At 54.2% G+C, this 23,863-nt stretch overlaps 2 protein-coding genes across 10 annotated transcripts in view; one reads left to right on the plus strand and one right to left on the minus strand.

The window, feature by feature from the left end:
* The window catches only part of LOC144247697 (zinc finger CCCH domain-containing protein 4), a 37,076-nt gene extending 35,569 nt beyond the window's left edge, over positions 1 to 1,507 (minus strand). Inside the window, exon 1 of the mRNA XM_085564736.1 lies at positions 1,288 to 1,507. Within this exon, the coding sequence (XP_085420862.1) occupies positions 1,288 to 1,507 (220 nt within the window). The remainder of the gene's footprint in view (positions 1 to 1,287) is intronic.
* Positions 787 to 22,482, plus strand: SAE1 (SUMO1 activating enzyme subunit 1). Of its 9 annotated transcripts, none has more exons than XM_085564896.1 (12): positions 1,732 to 1,793; positions 5,092 to 5,212; positions 6,224 to 6,335; positions 9,231 to 9,293; positions 10,800 to 10,973; positions 12,391 to 12,533; positions 12,615 to 12,714; positions 17,580 to 17,685; positions 19,355 to 19,413; positions 20,068 to 20,153; positions 21,509 to 21,578; positions 21,675 to 22,482. In XM_085564896.1, the coding sequence occupies exons 2-12, from the start codon at positions 5,112 to 5,114 to the stop codon at positions 21,768 to 21,770; spliced, it is 1,110 nt and encodes a 369-aa protein (XP_085421022.1). In that variant the 5' UTR covers positions 1,732 to 1,793; positions 5,092 to 5,111; the 3' UTR covers positions 21,771 to 22,482. The 9 variants fall into 9 exon arrangements, 8 of the variants coding, with proteins under 8 accessions (XP_085421026.1, XP_085421022.1, XP_085421023.1 ...); XM_085564897.1 differs by lacking the exon at positions 19,355 to 19,413 and adding an exon at positions 19,793 to 19,851; XM_085564895.1 differs by lacking the exon at positions 19,355 to 19,413 and having other exon boundaries at positions 1,733 to 1,793; positions 20,009 to 20,153.
* Positions 22,483 to 23,863: the final 1,381 nt, after the last annotated feature.

Genomic DNA, 23,863 nt, shown 5'->3' on the forward strand with positions numbered 1-23,863 from the left:
GAGACTGGGAGGCTTTTTCCCTCAAGGATTCCTCTTTCCCTACCCAAACCCCCTCCCAAATCCAAGAAGAAAAACGACGTATGAGGAGATTTATATAAGAAAAAGTATTTATAAGGAGTTTGGGAGGCTTTTTCCCTCAAGGATTCCTCTTTCCCTTCCCAAAATCCCTCCCAAATCCAAGAAGAAAAACGACATATGAGATTTATATAAGAAAAAGTATTTATAAGGAGATTGGGAGGCTTTTTCCCTCAAGGATTCCCCTTTCCCTACCCAAAACCCCTCCCAAATCCAAGAAGAAAAACGACGAATAAGGAGATTTATATAAGAAAAAGTATTTATAAGGAGATTGGGAGGCTTTTTCCCTCAAGGATTCCCCTTTCCCTACCCAAAACTCCTCCCAAATCCAAGAAGAAAAACGACGTATGAGATTTATATAAGAATAAGTATTTATAAGGAGACTGGGAGGCTTTTTCCCTCAAGGATTCCCCTTTCCCTACCCAAACCCCCTCCCAAATCGAAGAAGAAAAACGACGTATGAGGAGATTTATATAAGAAAAAGTATTTATAAGGAGACTGGGAGGCTTTTTCCCTCAAGGATTCCTCTTTCCCTACCCAAAACCCCTCCCAAATCCAAGAAGAAAAACGACGAATAAGGAGATTTATATAAGAAAAAGTATTTATAAGGAGACTGGGAGGCTTTTTCCCTCAAGGATTCCCCTTTCCCTTCCCAAAACCCCTCCCAAATCCAAGAAGAAAAACGACGTATGAGATTTATATAAGAAAAAGTATTTATAAGGAGACTGGGAAGCTTTTTCCCTCAAGGATTCCCCTTTCCCTACCCAAAACCCCTCCCAAATCCAAGAAGAAAAACGACGTATGAGATTTATATAAGAAAAAGTATTTATAAGGAGACTGGGAGGCTTTTTCCCTCAAGGATTCCTCTTTCCCTTCCCAAAACCCCTCCCAAATCCGCGGTGCCGGTTGATGATTGGACTCGATGTCGCCCCAAAATCCTCTTCCCACTTGGGAGTTCAGGACTGGGAAATTCCGCTGGTCACGGGATGTTTCTCCACATCCAAACGTCGCTCAGCAAAAAAAAAAAACCCACCCAAACACCCTAAATGCCGAGAATTTATAGGAAAATCCGTGCAAGGTGAGAGGAGCGGGAAGAGAGTTAGGGCTTTGCTTATAACTTGGGAAAAAAAAACCACAACATCGATTTTATAAAACTCGTAGAACACAACCCCCAAAAGCCCCGATTTCTCTAATTATGGACGGGATTTTTGCACGGGTTCGGCCGCTCCGTTTCTTTGGGGTGAGGCAATGGCGGCATTTCCGCGGAGTGCTCCGAAACCTGCCGAAGTTCTCCGGCTCGCTCCGAAGATTTCCGGAGGTTGCCGAAGGCGCGCTCGGAACGTTTCCGAAGGTTCCCGACGAGGCTGCCGGAGATGGACGAAGCGCACGGGGGGTGGCGGGAACGGCCGCCATGGGAGGAGGACGAGTCCATCTCAGCGTGGAAAGGAGGGGGGCACAACACGGCTTGTAGCACGCGGATTGTTCCCTCTAAAATCCGTGACCGCGGCCTCGCGCCGTCACACCGCGGTTAAATAACGGCATTAAGAAACAGCTGGGTGTTATTTTCTGCTGAGGGGCCGCGGGTAGCGGGAGAGGATTCGGTGCGTGTGTCCCACCTCCCCCCCCCCGAGGCCGGCGGGATGTGGAGCGGCGGCGGAGGGTTGCGCGGGCCGCCAGGGGGCGCTGTGAGTTCCGTGAGGGGCCGTGAGGGGTTTGGGGTTTGTGTGGGGGTTTGGGGGGTTTGGGGTTTGTGTGGGGGTTTGAGGGGTTTGGGGTTTGTGAGGGGGTTTGGGGTTCGTGAGGGGCTTTGGGGGGTTTGGGGTTTGTGTGGGGGTTTGGGGTTTGTGAGGGGGTTTGGGGGGTTTGGGGTTTGTGTGGGGGTTTGAGGGGTTTGGGGTTTGTGAGGGGGTTTGGGGTTTGTGTGGGGCTTTGAGGGGTTTGGGGTTTGTGAGGGGGTTTGAGGGGTTTGGGGTTTGTGTGGGGGTTTGGGGTTTGTGTGGGGGTTTGGGGGGTTTGGGGTTTGTGTGGGGGTTTGGGGGGTTTGGGGTTCGTGAAGGGGTTTGGGGGGTTTGGGGTTTGTGAGGGGGTTTGGGGTTCGTGAGGGGCTTTGAGGGGTTTGGGGTTCGTGAAGGGGTTTGGGGGGTTTGGGGTTTGTGTGGGGGTTTGGGGTTTGTGAGGGGGTTTGGGGGGTTTGGGGTTTGTGAGGGGGTTTGGGGTTCGTGAGGGGCCGTGAGGGGTTTGGGGTTTGTGTGGGGGTTTGGGGTTTGTGTGGGGCTTTGAGGGGTTTGGGGTTCGTGAGGGGGTTTGGGGGGTTTGGGGTTCGTGAGGGGGTTTGGGGGGTTTGGGGTTCGTGAGGGGCTTTGAGGGGTTTGGGGTTCGTGAGGGGGTTTGGGGGGTTTGGGGTCCGTGAGGGGGTTTGGGGGGTTTGGGGTTTGTGAGGGGGTTTGGGGTTCGTGAGGGGGTTTGAGGGGTTTGGGGTTTGTGTGGGGGTTTGTGAGGGGGTTTGGGGTTCGTGTGGGGGTTTGAGGGGTTTGGGGTCCGTGAGGTGCTTTGGGGGGTTTGGGGTTTGTGAGGGGGTTTGGGGTTTGTGTGGGGGTTTGGGGGGTTTGGGGTTCGTGTGGGGGTTTGAGGGGTTTGGGGTCCGTGAGGTGCTTTGGGGGGTTTGGGGTCCGTGAGGGGGTTTGGGGGGTTTGGGGTTTGTGTGGGGGTTTGGGCGGTTTGGGGTTCGTGGGGGGGCTGGGGTTCGTGAGGGGCTTTGAGGGGTTTGGGGTTTGTGTGGGGGTTTGGGGTTTGTGAGGGGGCTGGGGGTTTTTGGGGATCCTGAGGGGTTTTTGGGGATCCTGAGGGGCTCTGTGGGACCCTCAGAGGGTTTTTGGGGATCCTGAGTGCTCTGTGGGACCCTCAGAGGGTTTTTGGGGATCCTGAGGGGTTTTTGGGGATCCTGAGGGACTCTGTGGGACCCTCAGAGGGGATTTAGGATCCTGAGGGGCTCTGTGGGACTCTCAGAGGGTTTTTGGGGATCCTGAGGGGCTCTGTGGGATCCTCAGAGGGTTTTTGGGGATCCTGAGGGGTTTTTGGGGATCCTGAGGGGCTCTGTGGGACCCTCAGAGGGTTTTTGGGGATCCTGAGGGGTTTTTGGGGATCCTGAGGGGCTCTGTGGGACCCTCAGAGGGTTTTTGGGGATCCTGAGGGGTTTTTGGGGATCCTGAGGGGCTCTGTGGGACCCTCAGAGGGTTTTTGGGGATCCTGAGGGGTTTTTGGGGATCCTGAGGGGCTCTGTGGGACCCTCAGAGGGTTTTTGGGGATCCTGAGGGGTTTTTGGGGATCCTGAGGGGCTCTGTGGGACCCTCAGAGGGTTTTTGGGGATCCTGAGGGGCTCTGTGGGACCCTCAGAGGGTTTTTGGGGATCCTGAGGGGTTTTTGGGGATCCTGAGGGGCTCTGTGGGACCCTCAGAGGGTTTTTGGGGATCCTGAGGGGTTTTTGGGGATCCTGAGGGGCTCTGTGGGACCCTCAGAGGGTTTTTGGGGATCCTGAGGGGTTTTTGGGGATCCTGAGGGGCTCTGTGGGACCCTCAGAGGGTTTTTGGGGATCCTGAGGGGTTTTTGGGGATCCTGAGGACTCTGTGGGACTCCCAGAGGGTTTTTGGGGATCCTGAGGGGCTCTGTGGGACCCTCAGAGGGTTTTTGGGGATCCTGAGGGGCTCTGTGGGACTCCCAGAGGGTTTTTGGGGATCCTGAGGGGTTTTTGGGGATCCTGAGGACTCTGTGGGACTCCCAGAGGGTTTTTGGGGATCCTGAGGGGTTTTTGGGGATCCTGATGGGCTCTGTGGGACTCCCAGAGGGTTTTTGGGGATCCTGAGGGGCTCTGTGGGACCCTCAGAGGGTTTTTGGGGATCCTGAGGGGTTTTTGGGGATCCTGAGGGGCTCTGTGGGACCCTCAGAGGGTTTTTGGGGATCCTGAGGGGTTTTTGGGGATCCTGAGGGGCTCTGTGGGACCCTCAGAGGGGATTTAGGATCCTGAGGGGTTTTTGGGGATCCTGAGGGGTTTTTGGGGATCCTGAGGGGTTTTTGGGAATCCTGAGGGGCTCTGTGGGATCCTCAGAGGGTTTTTGGGGATCCTGAGGGGCTCTGTGGGACCCTCAGAGGGTTTTTGGGGATCCTGAAGGGTTTTTGGGGATCCTGAGGGGCTCTGTGGGACTCTCAGAGGGTTTTTGGGGATCCTGAGAGGCTCTGTGGGACCCTCAGAGGGTTTTTGGGGATCCTGAGGGGTTTTTGGGGATCCTGAGGGGCTCTGTGGGACTCCCAGAGGGTTTTTGGGGATCCTGAGGGGCTCTGTGGGACCCTCAGAGGGTTTTTGGGGATCCTGAGGGGCTCTGTGGGACCCTCAGTGGGGATTTAGGATCCTGAGGGGCTCTGTGGGACTCTCAGAGTGTTTTTGGGGATCCTGAGTGCTCTGTGGGACCCTCAGAGGGTTTTTGGGGATCCTGAGGGGTTTTTGGGGATCCTGAGGGGCTCTGTGGGACCCTCAGATGGTTTTTGTGGATCCTGAGGGGTTTTTGGGGATCCTGAGGGGCTCTGTGGGACCCTCAGAGGGTTTTTGGGGATCCTGAGGGGCTCTGTGGGACTCTCAGAGGGTTTCTGGGGATCCTGAGGGGTTTTTGGGGATCCTGAGGGCTCTGTGGGACTCTCAGAGGGTTTTTGGGGATCCTGAGGGGTTTTTGGGGATCCTGAGGGGCTCTGTGGGACCCTCAGAGGGTTTTTGGGGATCCTGAGGGGCTCTGTGGGACCCTCAGAGGGGATTTAGGATCCTGAGGGGCTCTGTGGGACTCCCAGAGGGTTTTTGTGGATCCTGAGGGGTTTTTGGGGATCCTGAGGGGTTTTTGGGGATCCTGAGTGGCTCTGTGGGACCCTCAGAGGGTTTTTGGGGATCCTGAGGGGCTCTGTGGGACTCCCAGAGGGTTTTTGGGGATCCTGAGGGGTTTTTGGGGATCCTGAGGGGCTCTGTGGGACCCTCAGAGGTTCTCGGGGCCGCGGCGATGGTGGAGAAGGACGAGTCCAGCGCCGGCGGCATCAGCGAGGAGGAGGCGGCTCAGTACGACCGCCAGATCCGCCTCTGGGGGCTCGAGGCCCAGAAACGGTCCGTGGGGCTGGGGGGTCCTGGGGGGTCCCTGTGGGCTTTGGGGGGTCCTGTGGGAGGGGTAAGAGCCTTGCAGGAATTATAGGAGCTCTATAGGAGCCCTAAGAGGGCTCTATAGGGGCTCTTGGGGGTCCTTGAGGGGGTCTGGGGGGTTCCTGTAGGGGTTGGGGGTGTTCCTGTAGGGGTCTGGGGGTCCCTGTAGGGTTATGGGAGGTTTCTATAGGGGTCTGGGGGGTCCCTGTAGGGGTCTGGGGGTCCCTGTAGGGTTATGGGAGGTTTCTATAGGGGTCTGGGGGGTCCCTGTAGGGGTCTGGGTGGTTCCTATAGGGGTTGGGGGGGTTCCTGTAGGGGTCTGGGGGTTCCTGTAGGGTTATGGGAGGTTCCTATAGGGGTCTGGGGGGTCCCTGTAGGGGTCTGGGGGGTCCCTGTAGGGGTTGGGGGGGTTCCTGTAGGAGTCTGGGGGTCCCTGTAGGGGTCTGGGGGGTCCCTGTAGGTGTCTGGGAGGTTCCTATAGGAGTTTGGGGGTCCCTGTAGGGGTCTGGGGGGTTCTTATAGGAGCTGGGGGGTCCCTGTAGGGGTCTGAGGGTCCCTGTAGGGGTCTGGGGGTTCCTGTAGGGGTCTGGGGGTTCCTATAGGAGTTTGGGGGTCCCTGTAGGGGTCTGGGGGTTCCTGTAGGGATCTGAGGGTCCCTGTAGAGATCTGGGGGTCCCTGTAGGGGTCTGGGAGTTCCTGTAGGGATCTGGGGGTCCCTGTAGGGGTCTGGGGGTCCCTGTAGGGGTCTGGGTGGTTCCTATAGGAGTTTGGGGGTCCCTGTAGGGGTCTGGGGGTTCCTGTAGGGATTTGGGGGTCCCTCTTTGGTCTCGGGGGTCCCGGTGGGGTCTGGGGGTCCCTCTTTGGTCTCGGGGGTCCCGGTGGGGTCTGGGGGTGCCTCTGTCAGGTTCTGGGTTCCCGCTGCCGTTCTTTGGGGTCGATCCCGAGGGTAAATCCGACTTTTCCCGGATGTCCCCACAGGCTGCGGGCGTCGCGGGTGCTGCTGGTGGGGCTGCGCGGGCTGGGGGCCGAGGTGGCCAAAAACCTGATCCTGGCCGGGGTCAGGGGCCTCACCCTGCTGGACCACCAACAGGTGAGGGCACACCTGGGGGGAGGGCACACACCTGGGGGCACACCTGGGGGGAGGGAACACACCTGGGGGCACACCTGGGTACACCTGGACACACCTGGACACAGCCTCATCCTGGCCGGGGTCAGGGGCCTCACCCTGCTGGACCACCAACAGGTGAGGGCACACCTGGGGACACACCTGGGGGAGGGAACACACCTGGGGGCACACCTGGGGACACACCTGGGGACACACCTGGGGGAGGGAACACACCTGGGGGCACACCTGGGGACACACCTGGGGGAAGGGAACACACCTGGGGGCACACCTGGGCACACCTGGGGACACACCTGGGGGGAGGGAACACACCTGGGGACACACCTGGGGACACACCTGGGGGAGGGAACACACCTGGGGGCACACCTGGGCACAGCCTCGTCCTGGCCGGGGTCAGGGGCCTCACCCTGCTGGACCACCAACAGGTGAGGACACACCTGGGGACACCTGGGGGGAGGGAACACACCTGGGTACACCTGGGGGCACACCTGGGCACAGCCTTGTTCTGGCCAGGGTCAGGGGCCTCACCCTGCTGGACCACCAACAGGTGAGGACACACCTGGGGGCACACCTGGGGACACACCTGGACACACCTGGGCACACCTGGGGGGAGGGAACACACCTGGGTACACCTGGGCACACCTGGGCACACCTGGGGCACACCTGGGGACACACCTGGGCACACCTGGGGGGAGGGAACACACCTGGGTACACCTGGGCACACCTGGGCACAGCCTCATCCTGGCCGGGGTCAGGGGCCTCACCCTGCTGGACCACCAACAGGTGAGGGCACACCTGGGCACACACCTGGGGACACACCTGGACACACCTGGGGGGAGGGAACACACCTGGGAACACACCTGGGTACACCTGGGCACACCTGGGCACAGCCTCGTTCTGGCTGGGGTCAGGGGCCTCACCCTGCTGGACCACCAACAGGTGAGGGCACACCTGGGGACACACCTGGGTACACCTGGACACACCTGGGGACACACCTGGGCACACCTGGGGACACCTGGACACACCTGGGCACACACCTGGGGGAGGGAACACACCTGGGGGCACACCTGGGCACAGCCTCGACCTGGCCGGGGTCAGGGGCCTCACCCTGCTGGACCACCAACAGGTGAGGGACACACCTGGGCACACACCTGGAGGAGCCCCAAAATCTTGGAATTTCATCATCCCCATCCATGGAGTTTTCTCCCTCAGGAACATCCCCAAAATGTGGGAATTTCATCATCTCCATCCATGGGTTTTTCTCCCAAAAAGTAGGAATTTCATCATCCCCATCCATGGAGTTTTCTCCCTCAGGAACATCCCCAAAATGTGGGAATTTCATCATCTCCATCCATGGGTTTTTGTCACAAAATCTGGGAATTTCATCCTCTCCATCCATGGAGTTTTCTCCCTCAGGAACATCCCCAAAATCTGGGAATTTCATCATCTCCATCCATTGGTTTTTGTCACAAAATCTGGGAATTTCATCATCCCCATCCATGGAGTTTTCTCCCAAAATCTGGGGATTTCATCGCCTCCATTCAGGAGGTTTCCCCCCTCACAAACATCCCCAAAATGTGGGAATTTCATCCTCTCCGTCTGATGGGGTTTTCTCTCTTGGGAACAGCTCCAAAATCTGGGAATTTCATCACTTCCATCCCTGGGGTTTTCCCCCAAAATGTGGGAATTTCATCATCTCCATCCATGGGGTTTTCCCCCAAAATGTGGGAATTTCATCACTTCCATCCCTGGGGTTTTCCCCCAAAATCTGGGAATTTCATCATCTCCATCCATGGGGTTTTCCCCCAAAATCTGGGAATTTCATCACTTCCATCCCTGGGGTTTTCCCCCAAAATGTGGGAATTTCATCATCTCCATCCATGGGTTTTTGTCCCAAAATGTGGGAATTTCATCACTTCCATCCCTGGGGTTTTCCCCCAAAATGTGGGAATTTCATCACTTCCATCCCTGGGGTTTTCCCCCAAAATGTGGGAATTTCATCACTTCCATCCCTGGGGTTTTCCCCCAAAATGTGGGAATTTCATCACTTCCATCCCTGGGGTTTTCCCCCAAAATCTGGGAATTTCATCATCTCCATCCATGGGGTTTTCCCCCAAAATGTGGGAATTTCATCAGCTCCATCTCTCAGGAAAACCCCCAAAACGTGAGAATTTCATTGCCTTCATCCGTGGCTTTTTCTCCCAAAATTTGGAAATTTCATTATTTCCATCCTTGGGTTTTTCCCTGTCACAAACATCCACAAAATGTGGGAATTTCATCACCTCCATCCCTCAGGAACAGCCCCAAGACATGGAATTGCATTGCCTTCATCCCTGGCTTTTTCTCCCAAAATTTGGGACTTTCATCCTGTCCACACCTGGGTTTTCTCCCCGCACAAACAACGCCAAAATCTGGGAATTCCTGTTCCTGCTCCCCAAAATGTGGGAATTCCCGTTCCAGGTGTGTCCCGAGGACAGCCGGGCTCAGTTCATGATCCCCAAAATCTGGGAATTCCTGTTCCTGATCCCCAAAATCTGGGAATTCCCGTTCCCACTCCCCAAACTCTGGGAATTCCCATTGCAGGTGTGTCCCGAGGACAGGCGGGCTCAGTTCATGATCCCCAAACTCTGGGAATTCCCGTTCCCACTCCCCAAACTCTGGGAATTCCCGTTCCAGGTGTGTCCTGAGGACAGCCGGGCACAGTTCATGATCCCCAAAATCTGGGAATTCCTGTTCCAGGTGTGCCCTGAGGACAGCCGGGCTCAGTTCATGATCCCCAAACTCTGGGAATTCCCGTTCCCACTCCCCAAACTCTGGGAATTCCCGTTCCTGCTCCTCAAATTCTGGGAATTCCCGTTCCAGGTGTGTCCCGAGGACAGCCGGGCGCAGTTCCTGATCCCCAAACTCTGGGAATTCCCGTTCCAGGTGTGTCCTGAGGACAGCCGTGCGCAGTTCATGATCCCCAAACTCTGGGAATTCCCGTTCCCGCTCCCCAAACTCTGGGAATTCCCATTCCCACTCCCCAAAATCTGGGAATTCCCGTTCCCGCTCCCCAAACTCTGGGAATTCCCGTTGCAGGTGTGTCCCGAGGACAGCCGGGCTCAGTTCATGATCCCCAAACTCTGGGAATTCCCGTTCCCACTCCCCAAACTCTGGGAATTCCCGTTCCAGGTGTGTCCCGAGGACAGCCGGGCGCAGTTCCTGATCCCGGCGGGGTTTTTGCTCCCCAAACTCTGGGAATTCCCGTTCCCACTCCCCAAAATCTGGGAATTCCTGTTCCAGGTGTGTCCCGAGGACAGCCGGACGCAGTTCCTGCTCCCCAAACTCTGGGAATTCCCATTCCCACTCCCCAAACTCTGGGAATTCCCATTCCCACTCCCCAAACTCTGGGAATTCCTGTTGCAGGTGTGTCCCGAGGACAGCCGGGCGCAGTTCCTGATCCCCAAACTCTGGGAATTCCCGTTCCCACTCCCCAAAATGTGGGAATTCCCGTTCCAGGTGTGCCCCGAGGACAGCCGGGCTCAGTTCCGGATCCCGGCGGGGTTTTTGCTCCCCAAACTCTGGGAATTCCCGTTCCCACTCCCCAAACTCTGGGAATTCCCGTTCCCACTCCCCAAACTCTGGGAATTCCCGTTCCCACTCCCCAAACTCTGGGAATTCCCATTCCAGGTGTGTCCCGAGGACAGCCGGGCGCAGTTCCTGATCCCGGCGGGGTTTTTGCTCCCCAAACTCTGGGAATTCCCGTTCCCACTCCCCAAACTCTGGGAATTCCCGTTCCAGGTGTGTCCTGAGGACAGCTGGGCTCAGTTCATGATCCCCAAACTCTGGGAATTCCTGTTCCCACTCCCCAAACTCTGGGAATTCCCGTTGCAGGTGTGTCCCGAGGACAGCCGGGCTCAGTTCATGATCCCCAAAATCTGGGAATTCCTGTTCCCACTCCCCAAACTCTGGGAATTCCCGTTCCCACTCCCCAAACTCTGGGAATTCCCGTTCCAGGTGTGTCCCGAGGACAGCCGGGCGCAGTTCATGATCCCCAAACTCTGGGAATTCCCGTTCCCACTCCCCAAACTCTGGGAATTCCCGTTCCCACTCCCCAAACTCTGGGAATTCCCATTCCAGGTGTGTCCCGAGGACAGCCGGGCGCAGTTCCCACTCCCCAAACTCTGGGAATTCCCGTTCCAGGTGTGTCCCGAGGACAGCCAGGCACAGTTCCTGATCCCCAAACTCTGGGAATTCCCATTCCCACTCCCCAAACTCTGGGAATTCCCGTTGCAGGTGTGTCCCGAGGACAGCCGGGCGCAGTTCATGATCCCCAAATTCTGGGAATTCCCGTTCCAGGTGTGTCCCGAGGACAGCCGGGCTCAGTTCATGATCCCCAAACTCTGGGAATTCCCATTCCCACTCCCCAAACTCTGGGAATTCCCATTCCAGGTGTGTCCCGAGGACAGCCGGGCGCAGTTCCTGATCCCGGCGGGCTCGCTGGGCCGGAATCGCGCCGAGGCCTCGCTGGAGCGGGCGCAGAGCCTCAACCCCATGGTGGAGGTCAAGGCGGACGCCGAGAGCGTGGAGAGCAAACCCCACGAGTTCTTCACCCAGTTCGACGCGGTGCCCGCGGGGCTGCCCCCCATTTTGGGGGGTGGTTGGGGGGGGGATTGGCACGGGTTTGGAGGGATTGGCACGGGTTTGGGGGAATTGGCACGGGTTTGGGGGGATTGGCACGGGTTTGGAGGGATTGGCACGGGTTTGGGGGAATTGGCACGGGTTTGGGGGGATTGGGGTATAATTGTTACAGGTTTGGGGGGATTGGCACGGGTTTGAGGGGATTGGCATGGGTTTGGGGGGGATTGGGGTATAATTGTTACAGGTTTGGGGGGATTGGCACGGGTTTGGGGGGATTGTCAGGGGTTTGGGTGGGTTTGGGAGGGATTTGGCACGGGTTTGGGGGGATTGGCACAGGTTTGGGGGGATTGGCACGGGTTTGGGGGGATTGGCACGGGTTTGAGGGGATTTGGCACAGGTTTGGGGGGATTGGCACGGGTTTGGGGGGATTGGGGTATAATTGTTACAGATTTGAGGGGTTTGGCACGGGTTTGGGGGCATTGGCACGGGTTTGAGGGGGGATTTGGGATATAATTGTTACAGATTTGAGGGGATTGGCACGGGTTTGGGGGGTTGGCACGGGTTTGGGGGGTTGGCACGGGTTTGGGGGGATTTTGGGGTAGAATCCCCCCATTTTGGGGTAGAATCACCCCACTTTAAGGTAGAATCCCCCCATATTGGAATACAAATCCCCCATTTTGGGATAGAATCCCCCTTTTTGAGGTAGAATCCCCCTTTTTGAGGTGAAATCCACCATTTTGGGGTAGAATCCCCCATTCCGATGTGGAATCCCTCATTTTGGGATAGAATCACCGTTTTTGAGGTAGAATCCCCCATTTTGGGGTAGAATCCCCCATTTTGAGGTGAAATCAACCATTTTGGGGTAGAATCCCCCATTCCGATGTGGAATCCCTCATTTTGGGATAGAATCACCCGTTTTGAGGTAGAATCACCGTTTTTGAGGTAGAATCCCCCATTTTGAGGTAGAATCCCCCATTTTGAGGTGAAATCAACCATTTTGGGGTAGAATCCCCCGTTCCGATGTGGAATCCCCCCATTTTGGGATAGAATCCCCCCATTTTAGGGTGGAATCTCTCATTTTGGAGTAAAATCTCCCCATTTTGAGGTAGAATCATCCCATTTTGGGATGGAATTCCCCTGATTTTGGGGTAGAATCCCCCATTTTGAGGTGGATTCCCCCCGTTTTGGTGTAAAACTACCCCGTTCTGGGCTAGAATCACCCAATTTTGGGATGGAATCCCCCATTTTGGGATAGAATCCCTCCATTTTGGGGTAAAATCCCCTTCTATCCCAAAACATCAAACCACCCAACCCCATCCCACTCTTCCCCCTGCCCCATTTCGGCTTTTCCCCCGTGAAACCCCCCGAAATCCGGGGCTGACACCCCAAATTTCCCCTCCAGGTGTGCCTCACCTGCTGCTCCCGGGAATCCATGGTGAGGATCAACCAGATCTGCCACAAAAACGGCATCAAGTTCTTCACCGGCGACGTGTTCGGCTACCACGGCTACATGTTCGCTGACCTGGGCGAGCACGAGTTCGTGGAGTGAGTTTTGGGGCAGGACCCCCCGAAATCCCGGGATTTTGGGGTGCTCCTGCTGGAATTCCCGGCGTTTTCCGTCCTCAGGGAGAAGCCCAAGGTGGCCAAGGTGAGCACGGGGGTGGAGGATGGACCCGAGGCCAAACGGGCCCGGCTGGAGCCGGCCGAGACCACCATGGTCAAAAAGGTCAGTGGGGACGTGACCCCAAAAATCCAAATCCTGGGATAGACCCAAAAATCCTGGGATAGATTCCAAAATCCTGGGATAAACCCCAAAATCCTGGGATAGACCCCAAAATCCTGGGATAAACCCCAAAATCCTTGGATAGATTCCAAAAACCCTGGGATAAACCCCAAAATCACACCCCAAACGGGCCCGGCTGGAGCTGGCCGAGACCACCATGGTCAAAAAGGTCAGTGGGGACGTGACCCCAAAATCCAAATCCTGGGATGGACCCCAGAATCCTGGGATAGACCCCAAAATCCTGGGATAGATTCCAAAATCCTGTGATGGACCCCAAAAACTCTGGGATAGATTCCAAAAATCCTGGGATAGACCCCAAATTCCTGGGATGGACCCCAGAATCCGGGGATAGACCCCAAAATCCTGGGATAAACCCCAAAATCCTTGGATAGATTCCAAAAATCCTGGGATAGATTCCAAAAATCCCGGAATAAACCCCAAAATCCTGGGATAAGACCCCAAAATCCTGGGATAGACCCCAAAATCCTGGGATAGACCCCAAATCCTGGGATGGACCCCAAAATCCTGGGATAGATTCCAAAAATCCCGGAATAAACCCCAAAATCCTGGGATAAGACCCCAAAATCCTGGGATGGGCCCCAAAATCCTGGGATAGACCCCAAATCCTGGGATGGACCCCAAAATCCTGAGATAGATTCCAAAAATCCTGGGATAAACCCCAAAATCCTGGGATAGATTCCAAAAATCCTGGGATAAAATCTGGTATAGACCCCAAAATCCTGGGATAGACCCCAAATCCTGGGATGGACCCCAAAATCCTGAGATAGATTCCAAAAATCCCGGGATAAACCCCAAAATCCTGGGATAGATTCCAAAAATCCTGGGATAAACCCCAAAATCCTGGGATAGACCCCAAAATCCTGGGATGGGCCCCAAAATCCTGGGATAAAATCTGGTATAAACCCCAAAAACTCTGGGATAGACCCCAAAATCCTGGGATAAACCCCAAAATCCCGGGATAGACCCCAAAATCCTGGGATGGACCCCAGAATCCTGGGATAGACCCCAAAAACTCTGGGATAGACCCCAAAATCCTGGGATGGACCCCAAAATCCTGGGATAGACCCCAAAATCCTGGGATGGACCCCAGAATCCTGGGATGGACCCAAAAATCCCGGGATAAACCCCAAAATCCTTGGATACACCCCAAAATCCCGGGATAAACCCCAAAATCCTGGGATAGATTCCAAAATCCTGGGATAAACCCCAAAATCCCGGGATAGACCCCAAAATCCTGGGATAAAATCTGGTATAAACCCCAAAAACTCTGGGATAGACCCCAAAATCCTGGGATAAATCCCAAAATCCCGGGATAGACCCCAAAATCCTGGGATAAAATCTGGTATAAACCCCAAAAACTCTGGGATAGACCCCAAAATCCTGGGATGGACCCCAAAATCCTGGGATAGACCCAAAAACCCTGGGATAGATCCCAAAATCTTGGGAATGTCCCCTGGGAATGTCCCCAGATGCCACCAGGAGCAGCTGCTGATCCCGGGGGAATTCCTGGGGATCCATTTTTGGGATTCCAGAGCCCTGGAATGGGGCTGGGCCGGGCTTTGTCCCGGAGAATTCCCAATTCCTGTTCCCTGAAATCGGGAGAATTCCCAATTCCCTAAATCCTGAAATCGGGAGAATTCCCAATTCCTGTTCCCTGAAATCGGGAGAATTCCCAATTCCTGTTCCCTGAAATCGGGAGAATTCCCAATTCCCTAAACCCTGAAATCGGGAGAATTCCCAATTCCTGTTCCCTGAAATCGGGAGAATTCCCAATTCCCTAAACCCTGAAATCGGGAGAATTCCCAATTCCTGTTCCCTGAAATCGGGAGAATTCCCAATTCCCTAAATCCTGAAATCGGGAGAATTCCCAATTCCTGTTCCCTGAAATCGGGAGAATTCCCAATTCCTGTTCCCTGAAATCGGGAGAATTCCCAATTCCCTAAACCCTGAAATCGGGAGAATTCCCAATTCCCTAAACCCTGAAATCGGGAGAATTCCCAATTCCCTAAATCCTGAAATCGGGAGAATTCCCAATTCCTGTTCCCTGAAATCGGGAGAATTCCCAATTCCTGTTCCCTGAAATCGGGAGAATTCCCAATTCCCTAAATCCTGAAATCGGGAGAATTCCCAATTCCTGTTCCCTGAAATCGGGAGAATTCCCAATTCCCTAAACCCTGAAATCGGGAGAATTCCCAATTCCTGTTCCCTGAAATCGGGAGAATTCCCAATTCCCTAAATCCTGAAATCGGGAGAATTCCCAATTCCTGTTCCCTGAAATCGGGAGAATTCCCAATTCCTGTTCCCTGAAATCGGGAGAATTCCCAATTCCTGTTCCCTGAAATCGGGAGAATTCCCAATTCCTGTTCCCTGAAATCGGGAGAATTCCCAATTCCCTAAATCCTGAAATCGGGAGAATTCCCAATTCCTGTTCCCTGAAATCGGGAGAATTCCCAATTCCTGTTCCCTGAAATCGGGAGAATTCCCAATTCCCTAAACCCTGAAATCGGGAGAATTCCCAATTCCTGTTCCCTGAAATCGGGAGAATTCCCAATTCCTGTTCCCTGAAATCGGGAGAATTCCCAATTCCTGTTCCCTGAAATCGGGAGAATTCCCAATTCCCTAAATCCTGAAATCGGGAGAATTCCCAATTCCTGTTCCCTGAAATCGGGAGAATTCCCAATTCCCTAAATCCTGAAATCGGGAGAATTCCCAATTCCTGTTCCCTGAAATCGGGAGAATTCCCAATTCCCTAAACCCTGAAATCGGGAGAATTCCCAATTCCCTGAAATTGGGAGTTTCCATTTTTCTCCACACCCAAAATCTCATTTTTTTGCCCCAAAAGAGGCTGCAGTTCTGCCCACTGTGGGAATTGCTGTTTCCCCCCCCCAAACACCCAAAATCCCATTTTTTTGCCCCAAAATCCCATCTCCTGGAATTCTACCAGGCTCAGGGAGTTTTTCTTTTCCCCCCACACCCAAAATCCCCGTTTTTTTGCCCCAAAATCTCCGTTTTTTGCCCCAAAAGAGGCTGCAGTTCTGCCCGCTGTGGGAATTGCTGTTTTTCCCCCCTCAAAGACCCAAAATCTCCGTTTTTTGCCCCAAAAGAGGCTGCAGTTCTGCCCGCTGTGGGAATTGCTGTTTTTCCCCCCCAAAGACCCAAAATCTCATTTTTTTGCCCCAAAAGAGGCTGCAGTTCTGCCCGCTTTGGGAATTGCTGTTTTTCCCCCCAAACACCCAAAATCCCATTTTTTTGCCCCAAAATCCCATCTCCTGGAATTCTCTCAGGCTCAGGGAGTTTTTCTTTTCCACCCACACCCAAAATCCCCTTTTTTTGCCCCAAAATCTCAGTTTTTTGCCCCAAAAGAGGCTGCAGTTCTGCCCGCTGTGGGAATTGCTGTTTTTCCCCCCCAAACACCCAAAATCTCAGTTTTTTGCCCCAAAAGAGGCTGCAGTTCTGCCCGCTGTGGGAATTGCTGTTTTTCCCTCCCAAACACCCAAAATCCCTGTTTTTTGCCCCAAAAGAGGCTGCAGTTCTGCCCGCTGTGGTAATTGCTGTTTTTCCCCCCCAAAGACCCAAAATCTCCATTTTTTTGCCCCAAAATCCCATTTTTTTGCCCCAAAAGAGGCTGCAGTTCTGCCCGCTGTGGGAATTGCTGTTTTTCCCCCCCAAAGACCCAAAATCCCCGTTTTTTGCCCCAAAAGAGGCTGCAGTTCTGCCCGCTGTGGTAATTGCTGTTTTTCCCCCCCAAAGACCCAAAATCTCCGTTTTTTGCCCCAAAAGAGGCTGCAGTTCTGCCCGCTGTGGGAATTGCTGTTTTTCCTTCCCCAAACACCCAAAATCCCCGTTTTTTTGCCCCAAAATCCCCGTTTTTTGCCCCAAAAGAGGCTGCAGTTCTGCCCGCTGTGGGAATTGCTGTTTTTCCCCCCCAAAGACCCAAAATCTCCGTTTTTTTTGCCCCAAAATCCCGTTTTTTTGCCCCAAAAGAGGCTGCAGTTCTGCCCGCTGTGGGAATTGCTGTTTTTCCCCCCCAAAGACCCAAAATCTCCATTTTTTTTGCCCCAAAATCTCCGTTTTTTTGCCCCAAAAGAGGCTGCAGTTCTGCCCGCTGTGGGAATTGTTATTTTTCCCCCCCAAAGACCCAAAATCTCCGTTTTTTGCCCCAAAAGAGGCTGCAGTTCTGCCCGCTGTGGGAATTGCTGTTTTTCCATACCCAAACACCCAAAATCCCCGTTTTTTTGCCCCAAAATCTCAGTTTTTTGCCCCAAAAGAGTCTGCAGTTCTGCCCGCTGTGGGAATTGCTGTTTTTCCCCCCCAAAGACCCAAAATCTCCGTTTTTTGCCCCAAAAGAGGCTTCAGTTCTGCCCGCTGTGGGAATTGCTGTTTTTCCCCCCCAAAGACCCAAAATCCCCGTTTTTTGCCCCAAAAGAGGCTGCAGTTCTGCCCGCTGTGGGAATTGCTGTTTTTCCCCCCCAAAGACCCAAAATCCCCGTTTTTTGCCCCAAAAGAGGCTGCAGTTCTGCCCGCTGTGGGAATTGCTGTTTTTCCATCCCCAAACACCCAAAATCCCCGTTTTTTTGCCCCAAAATCTCCGTTTTTTGCCCCAAAAGAGTCTGCAGTTCTGCCCACTGTGGGAATTGCTGTTTCCCCCCCCCAAACACCCAAAATCTCCGTTTTTTGCCCCAAAATCTCCGTTTTTTTGCCCCAAAAGAGGCTGCAGTTCTGCCCGCTGTGGGAATTGCTGTTTTTCCCCCCCAAAGACCCAAAATCCCCGTTTTTTGCCCCAAAAGAGGCTGCAGTTCTGCCCGCTGCGCGAGGCCCTGGCCGTGCAGTGGCGCGGGGAGGCGGCGGCGGCGGCGCTGCGGAAAACGGCCCCCGACTATTTCCTGCTCCAGGGTGAGTTCCCGCGGGTTTTCCCCAAAAATACCGGGGGTTTGGGAAAAAATAGCATTTTGGGGGAAAAAATCCCATTTTTGAGCAAAAAACCCTCATTTTTGGGAAAAAAAAAATTCAATTTTGGGAAAAAACATCTCATTTTTGGAAGAAAAAAGTCTCATTTCTGGGGAGAAAAAAATCTAATTTCTGGGGAAAAGAAATTTTATTTTTGGGAGAAAAAAATCTCATTTTTAGGGAGAAAAAATCGCATTTTTGGGGAAAAAATCGCATTTTTGGGGAAAAAAATCGCATTTTGGGGAGAAAAAAATCTCATTTTTGGGGAGAAAAAGTCACATTTTTGGGAAAAAAATCTCATTTCTGGGGAAAAAAATCCTAGTTTTGGGGAAAAAAAAATCTCATTTTTTGGAAAAAAAATCTCATTTTCGGGGAAAAAAAATCTCATTTTTGGGGGAAAATGCTATTTCTGGGGGGGGGGGTGGGAAATCCCATTTCTGGGGGAAAAAACCCCACATTTTTGGGAGAAAAAGTCTCATTTCTGGGGAGAAAATGTCATTTCTGTGGAAAAAAAAAATCTTATTTCTGAGGGGAAAAAATGGCATTTCCGGTGGAAAATAATCCCATTTCTGGGGGGAAAAAATCTAATTTCTGGGTAAAACACCCTCATTTCTGGGGGAAAAAAAAAATCCATTTATGGGGAGAAAACTCATTTCTGAGGAAAGAGTCTCATTTCTGGGAGAAAAAAATCTCATTTCTGCAAAAAAATTAAAAATCTAATTTCTGGGGAGAAAATGCCATTTCTGTGGGGAAAAAATGGCATTTTTTGGGGAAAAGTTCCCATTTCTGAGGGAAAAAAATCTCATTTTTGAGGGAAAAAAAGATCACATTTCTGGGGGAAAAAAATTATTTCTGAGGGAAAAAATCTCATTTCTGAGGGAAAAAAATCTCATTTCTGGGAAAATAAAAAATCTAATTTCTGGGGCGAAAATGTCGTTTCTGGGGGAAAAATGTCACAATTCGGGGGGAAAAAATAAAAGTGTTCCCAAGGTCCTTGTCCCTGTGTCCCGGTGACGGTGACGGTGACACAGGGACAGTGACACGGTGACGGTGACACGGTGACGGTGACGGTGACAGTGACAGTGACACGGTGACAGTGACAGTGACACAGTGATGGTGACGGTGATGGTGACACAGTCACAGTGACACGGTGACAGTGACACAGGGACACAGTCACAGTGACACAGTGACACAGTGACAGTGACACGGTGGCAGTGACACAGTGACGGTGACGGTGACAGTGACACAGGGACACAGGGACAGTGACACAGTGACACAGTGACACAGTGACACAGTGACACAGTGACACAGTGACAGTGACAGTGACACAGTGACGGTGACACAGTGACAGTGATACAGTCACACTGACAGTGACACTGACACTGTCCCGCAGTGTTGTTACAGTTCCGCACGGACACCGGGCGGGACCCCAGTCCCCGCAGCGCCGCCGAGGTGACACTGACAGTGACACAGTCACACAGTCACACAGTCACAGTGACACTGACACAGTGACAGTGACACAGTCACACTGACAGTCACACTGACACAGTGACAGTCACACTGACACACTGACAGTCACAGTCACACTGACACTCACACCGACACTGTCCCGCAGTGTTGTTACAGTTCCGCACGGACACCGGGCGGGACCCCAGTCCCCGCAGCGCTGCCGAGGTGACACTGACAGTGACACAGTGACACTGACACAGTGACAGTGACACAGTCACACTGACAGTCACACTGACACAGTGACAGTCACACTGACACAGTGACAGTGACACAGTCACACTGACACAGTCACACTGACAGTCACACTGACACTGTCCCGCAGTGTTGCTACAGTTCCGCACGGACACCGGGCGGGACCCCAGTCCCCGCAGCGCCGCCGAGGTGACACTGACAGTGACACAGTCACACAGTCACACAGTCACAGTGACACTGACACAGTGACAGTGACACAGTCACACTGACAGTCACACTGACACAGTGACAGTCACACTGACACACTGACAGTCACAGTCACACTGACACTCACACCGACACTGTCCCGCAGTGTTGTTACAGTTCCGCACGGACACCGGGCGGGACCCCAGTCCCCGCAGCGCTGCCGAGGTGACACTGACAGTGACACAGTGACACTGACACAGTGACAGTGACACAGTCACACTGACAGTCACACTGACACAGTGACAGTCACACTGACACAGTGACAGTGACACAGTCACACTGACACAGTCACACTGACAGTCACACTGACACTGTCCCGCAGTGTTGCTACAGTTCCGCACGGACACCGGGCGGGACCCCAGTCCCCGCAGCGCCGCCGAGGACTCGCAGCGCCTCCTGCGGCTGCGCCGGGAAGTGCTGGAGGCGCTGGGGGTGGGGACGCAGCTGCTGCCGGACACCTTCCACAGGTGAGGGGACACCTGAACAGGTGAGGGGACACCTGAACAGGTGAGGGGACACCTGAACAGGTGAGGGACAGGTGAGGGGACAGGGACACCTTCCACAGGTGAGGGGACACCTGAGGGGACAGGGACACCTTCCACAGGTGAGGGGACACCTGAGGGGACACCTGAACAGGTGAGGGGACACCGAGGGGACAGGGACACCTTCCACAGGTGAGGGGACACCTGAACAGGTGAGGGACAGGGACACCTGCACAGGTGAGGGGACACCTGAGGGGACACCTGAACAGGTGAGGGACTGGTGAGGGGACAGGGACACCTTCCACAGGTGAGGGGACACCTCGGGACACCTGAACAGGTGAGGGGACACCTGAGGGGACAGGGACACCTTCCACAGGTGAGGGGACACCTGAGGGGACAGGGACACCTTCCACAGGTGAGGGGACACCTGAGGGGACACCTGAACAGGTGAGGGCACACCTGAGGGGACACCTGCACAGGTGAGGGACTGGTGAGGGGACAGGGACACCTTCCACAGGTGAGGGGACACCTCAGGGGACACCTGAACAGGTGAGGGACAGGTGAGGGACAGGGACACCTTCCACAGGTGAGGGGACACCTGAGGGGACACCTGAACAGGTGAGGGGACACCGAGGGGACACCTGAACAGGTGAGGGGACACCTGCACAGGTGAGGGACAGGTGAGGGGACAGGGACACCTTCCACAGGTGAGGGGACACCTGAACAGGTGAGGGACAGGGACACCTGCACAGGTGAGGGGACACCGAGGGGACAGGGACACCTTCCACAGGTGAGGGGACACCTGAACAGGTGAGGGGACACCTGAGGGGACACCTGCACAGGTGAGGGACAGGTGAGGGGACACCTGAACAGGTGAGGGGACAGGGACACCTTCCACAGGTGAGGGGACACCTGCACAGGTGAGGGACAGGGACACCTGCACAGGTGAGGGGACACCGAGGGGACAGGGACACCTTCCACAGGTGAGGGCACACCTGAGGGGACACCTGCACAGGTGAGGGCACACCTGGACAGCTGAGGGGACACTTACACAGCTTTTAAGCAGCTTTTTTGGGGTTTTAAGAACCTTTTTTAGGGTTTTAAGAACTTTTTTGGGGTTTTAAGAACTTTTTTGGGGTTTTAAGAACCTTTTTTAGGGTTTTAAGAACTTTTTTGGGGTTTTAAGCAGCTTTTTTGGGGTGAACCCTCCGTGTTTCCTCCCAGTCCTTTCAGACCTGAACCCTGGGGATTTTTCGGTCCCCCCCTCCCATTTTTTGGGGTGAACCCCCCGATTTTGGGGATTTTCCTGCTCAATTTTCCCCTTTTTTTCCCCCTTCCAGCTTCTGCTTCTCGGAGATGGCGCCGGTGTGCGCCGTGGTCGGGGGCGTGCTGGGCCAGGAGGTGGTCAAGGTACGGCCTGGGGGGATTTTGGGGGGATTTTGGGGGGTCTGGGGGATTTTGGGGGGTCCCCAAATCCCCCCTGTGACCCCCCTGTGTCCCCCCCAGGCTCTGTCCCAGCGGGACCCCCCCCACAACAATTTCTTCTTCTTCGACGGCGTCAGGGGCCAGGGCATGGTGGAGTGCCTGGGACCCCCGAAATGAGGCACCCCAAAATTTGGGGAGGGGGTTTGGGGGGTCCTGAACCCCCCCAGGGGCACCCCAAAATTTGGGGAGGGGGTTTGGAGTGCCTGGGACCCCCGAAATGAGGCACCCCAAATTTGGGGAGGGGGTTTGGGGTGTCCTGAACCCCCCCAGGGGCACCCCAAAATTCGGGGAGGGGGTTTGGAGTGCCTGGGAACCCCGAAATGAGGCACCCCAAATTTGGGGAGGGGGTTTTGGGGTTCTGAACCCCTCCATGGGCACCCCAAAATTTGGGGAGGGGGTTTGGGGGTCCTGAACTCCTCCATGGGCACCCCAAAATTTGGGGAGGGGGTTTGGAGTGCCTGGGACCCCCGAAATGAGGCACCCCAAAATTCGGGGAGGGGGTTTGGGGGGTCCTGAACTCCTCAATGGGCACCCCAAATTTGGGGAGGGGGTTTGGAGTGCCTGGGACCCCCGAAATGAGGCACCCCAAAATTCGGGGAGGGGGTTTGGGGGGTCCTGAACTCCTCAATGGGCACCCCAAATTTGGGGAGGGGGTTTGGAGTGCCTGGGACCCCCGAAATTAGGCACCCCAAAATGTGGGGAGGGGGTTTGGGGGTCCTGAACTCCTCCATGGGCACCCCAAAAATTTGGGGAGGGGGTTTGGGGGTTTTGGGGTCCCTCCGCCGGGTTTGGGGGGGCTGGAAGGGTTAATAAAGAATTTCCCAGAAAATCCTGGCTGATTTTGGGGTCGGAATTGGGGCGGGGGGACTCCCAGAGACCCCAAAAACGGGGGGAACCCCAAAATTCGGGGACTCTGCAATCCCATAGACACCCCCGAAATCCTGTAAGTCCCCCCTCAAATCCCTGAGACCCCCAAAACCTCATAAATCCCCCAAAATCCCCCAAAATCCTATGAATGCCCCAAATCCTATAAATGCCAAAAATCCTATAAATGCCCCAAAACCCCCCCAAAATCCCACAGACCCCAAAACCCCAAAAATCCCCCAAAATCCTATAAATGCCCCAAATCCTATAAAGATTCTTAAACCCTATAAATGCCCCAAATCCTATAAACCGCCCAAAATTTTATAAACCCCCCCAGACCCCATAAATCCCCCAAAATCCTATAAACCCCCCAAAATCCTATAAACCCCCCAAAATCCCACAGACCCCCAAAACCTCATAAATCCTCCAAAATCCTATAAATCCCCCAAAATCCTATAAATGCCAAAAATCCTATAGATGCCCCAAAACCCCATAAATCCCCCCAAATCCTATAAACGCCTCAAAACACATAAACCCCCCAAAACCTCATAAACCCCCAAAATTCCAAAACCCCCCAAAATCCCATAAACCCCCCAAAATCCCAAAAGTCCCCAAAACTCCCCCAAATCCCCAAACCCCCCAAAATCCCAAAACCCCCCAAAATCACATAAACCCCCCAAAACCCCCCAAAATCCCCAAACCGCCCAAAATTCCAAAATCCCCCAAAATCCCAAAACCCCCTAAAATCACATAAAACCCCCAAAACCCCCCAAAATCCCAAAACCCCCCAAAATCCCCAAACCCCCCAAAATCCCAAAACCCCCAAAATCCCATAAACCCCCCAAAATCCCAAAACCCCCAAAATCCCTAAACCCCCCAAAACCCCCAAACCCCCCAAAATCCCATAAACCCCCCAAAACCCCCCAAAATCCCAAAACCCCCAAAGTGGTAAATCTCTTTTATTGCAAACAAAGGTACAAAAAACGGGGACCCCCCCCCCCAAAAAATTCCTGTACAGCCCCCCCTGATCCATGTACAGACCCCCAAAATGTACAGAAAAACCCCAAAATGTACAGAAAAACCCCCAAAATGTACAAAACACCCCAAAAATCTACAGCGCCCTATGTACAGCCTATGTACAATGTACAGCATGTACAGCCCCGTTTTTGGGGGGGTTCGGGGCTTTTTTGGGGTCCCCCCCCCCCAACCCCGCCCGGGGGGGGGGTCCCCAAAATCCCCCCTCCCCCATAGATCCTGTACACCCCAAAAAAACCCCCAAAAACCCCAAAATCCCCCATTTTCAGCCCATTTACACCCCTGGGGGTAGAAGGGGAAATTTGGGGGTC

The sequence above is a fragment of the Lonchura striata genome, chromosome 34 (assembly GCF_050655825.1).
Source record: "Lonchura striata isolate lonStrDom1 chromosome 34, ASM5065582v1, whole genome shotgun sequence".
Taxonomy (NCBI): Eukaryota; Metazoa; Chordata; class Aves; order Passeriformes; family Estrildidae; genus Lonchura; species Lonchura striata.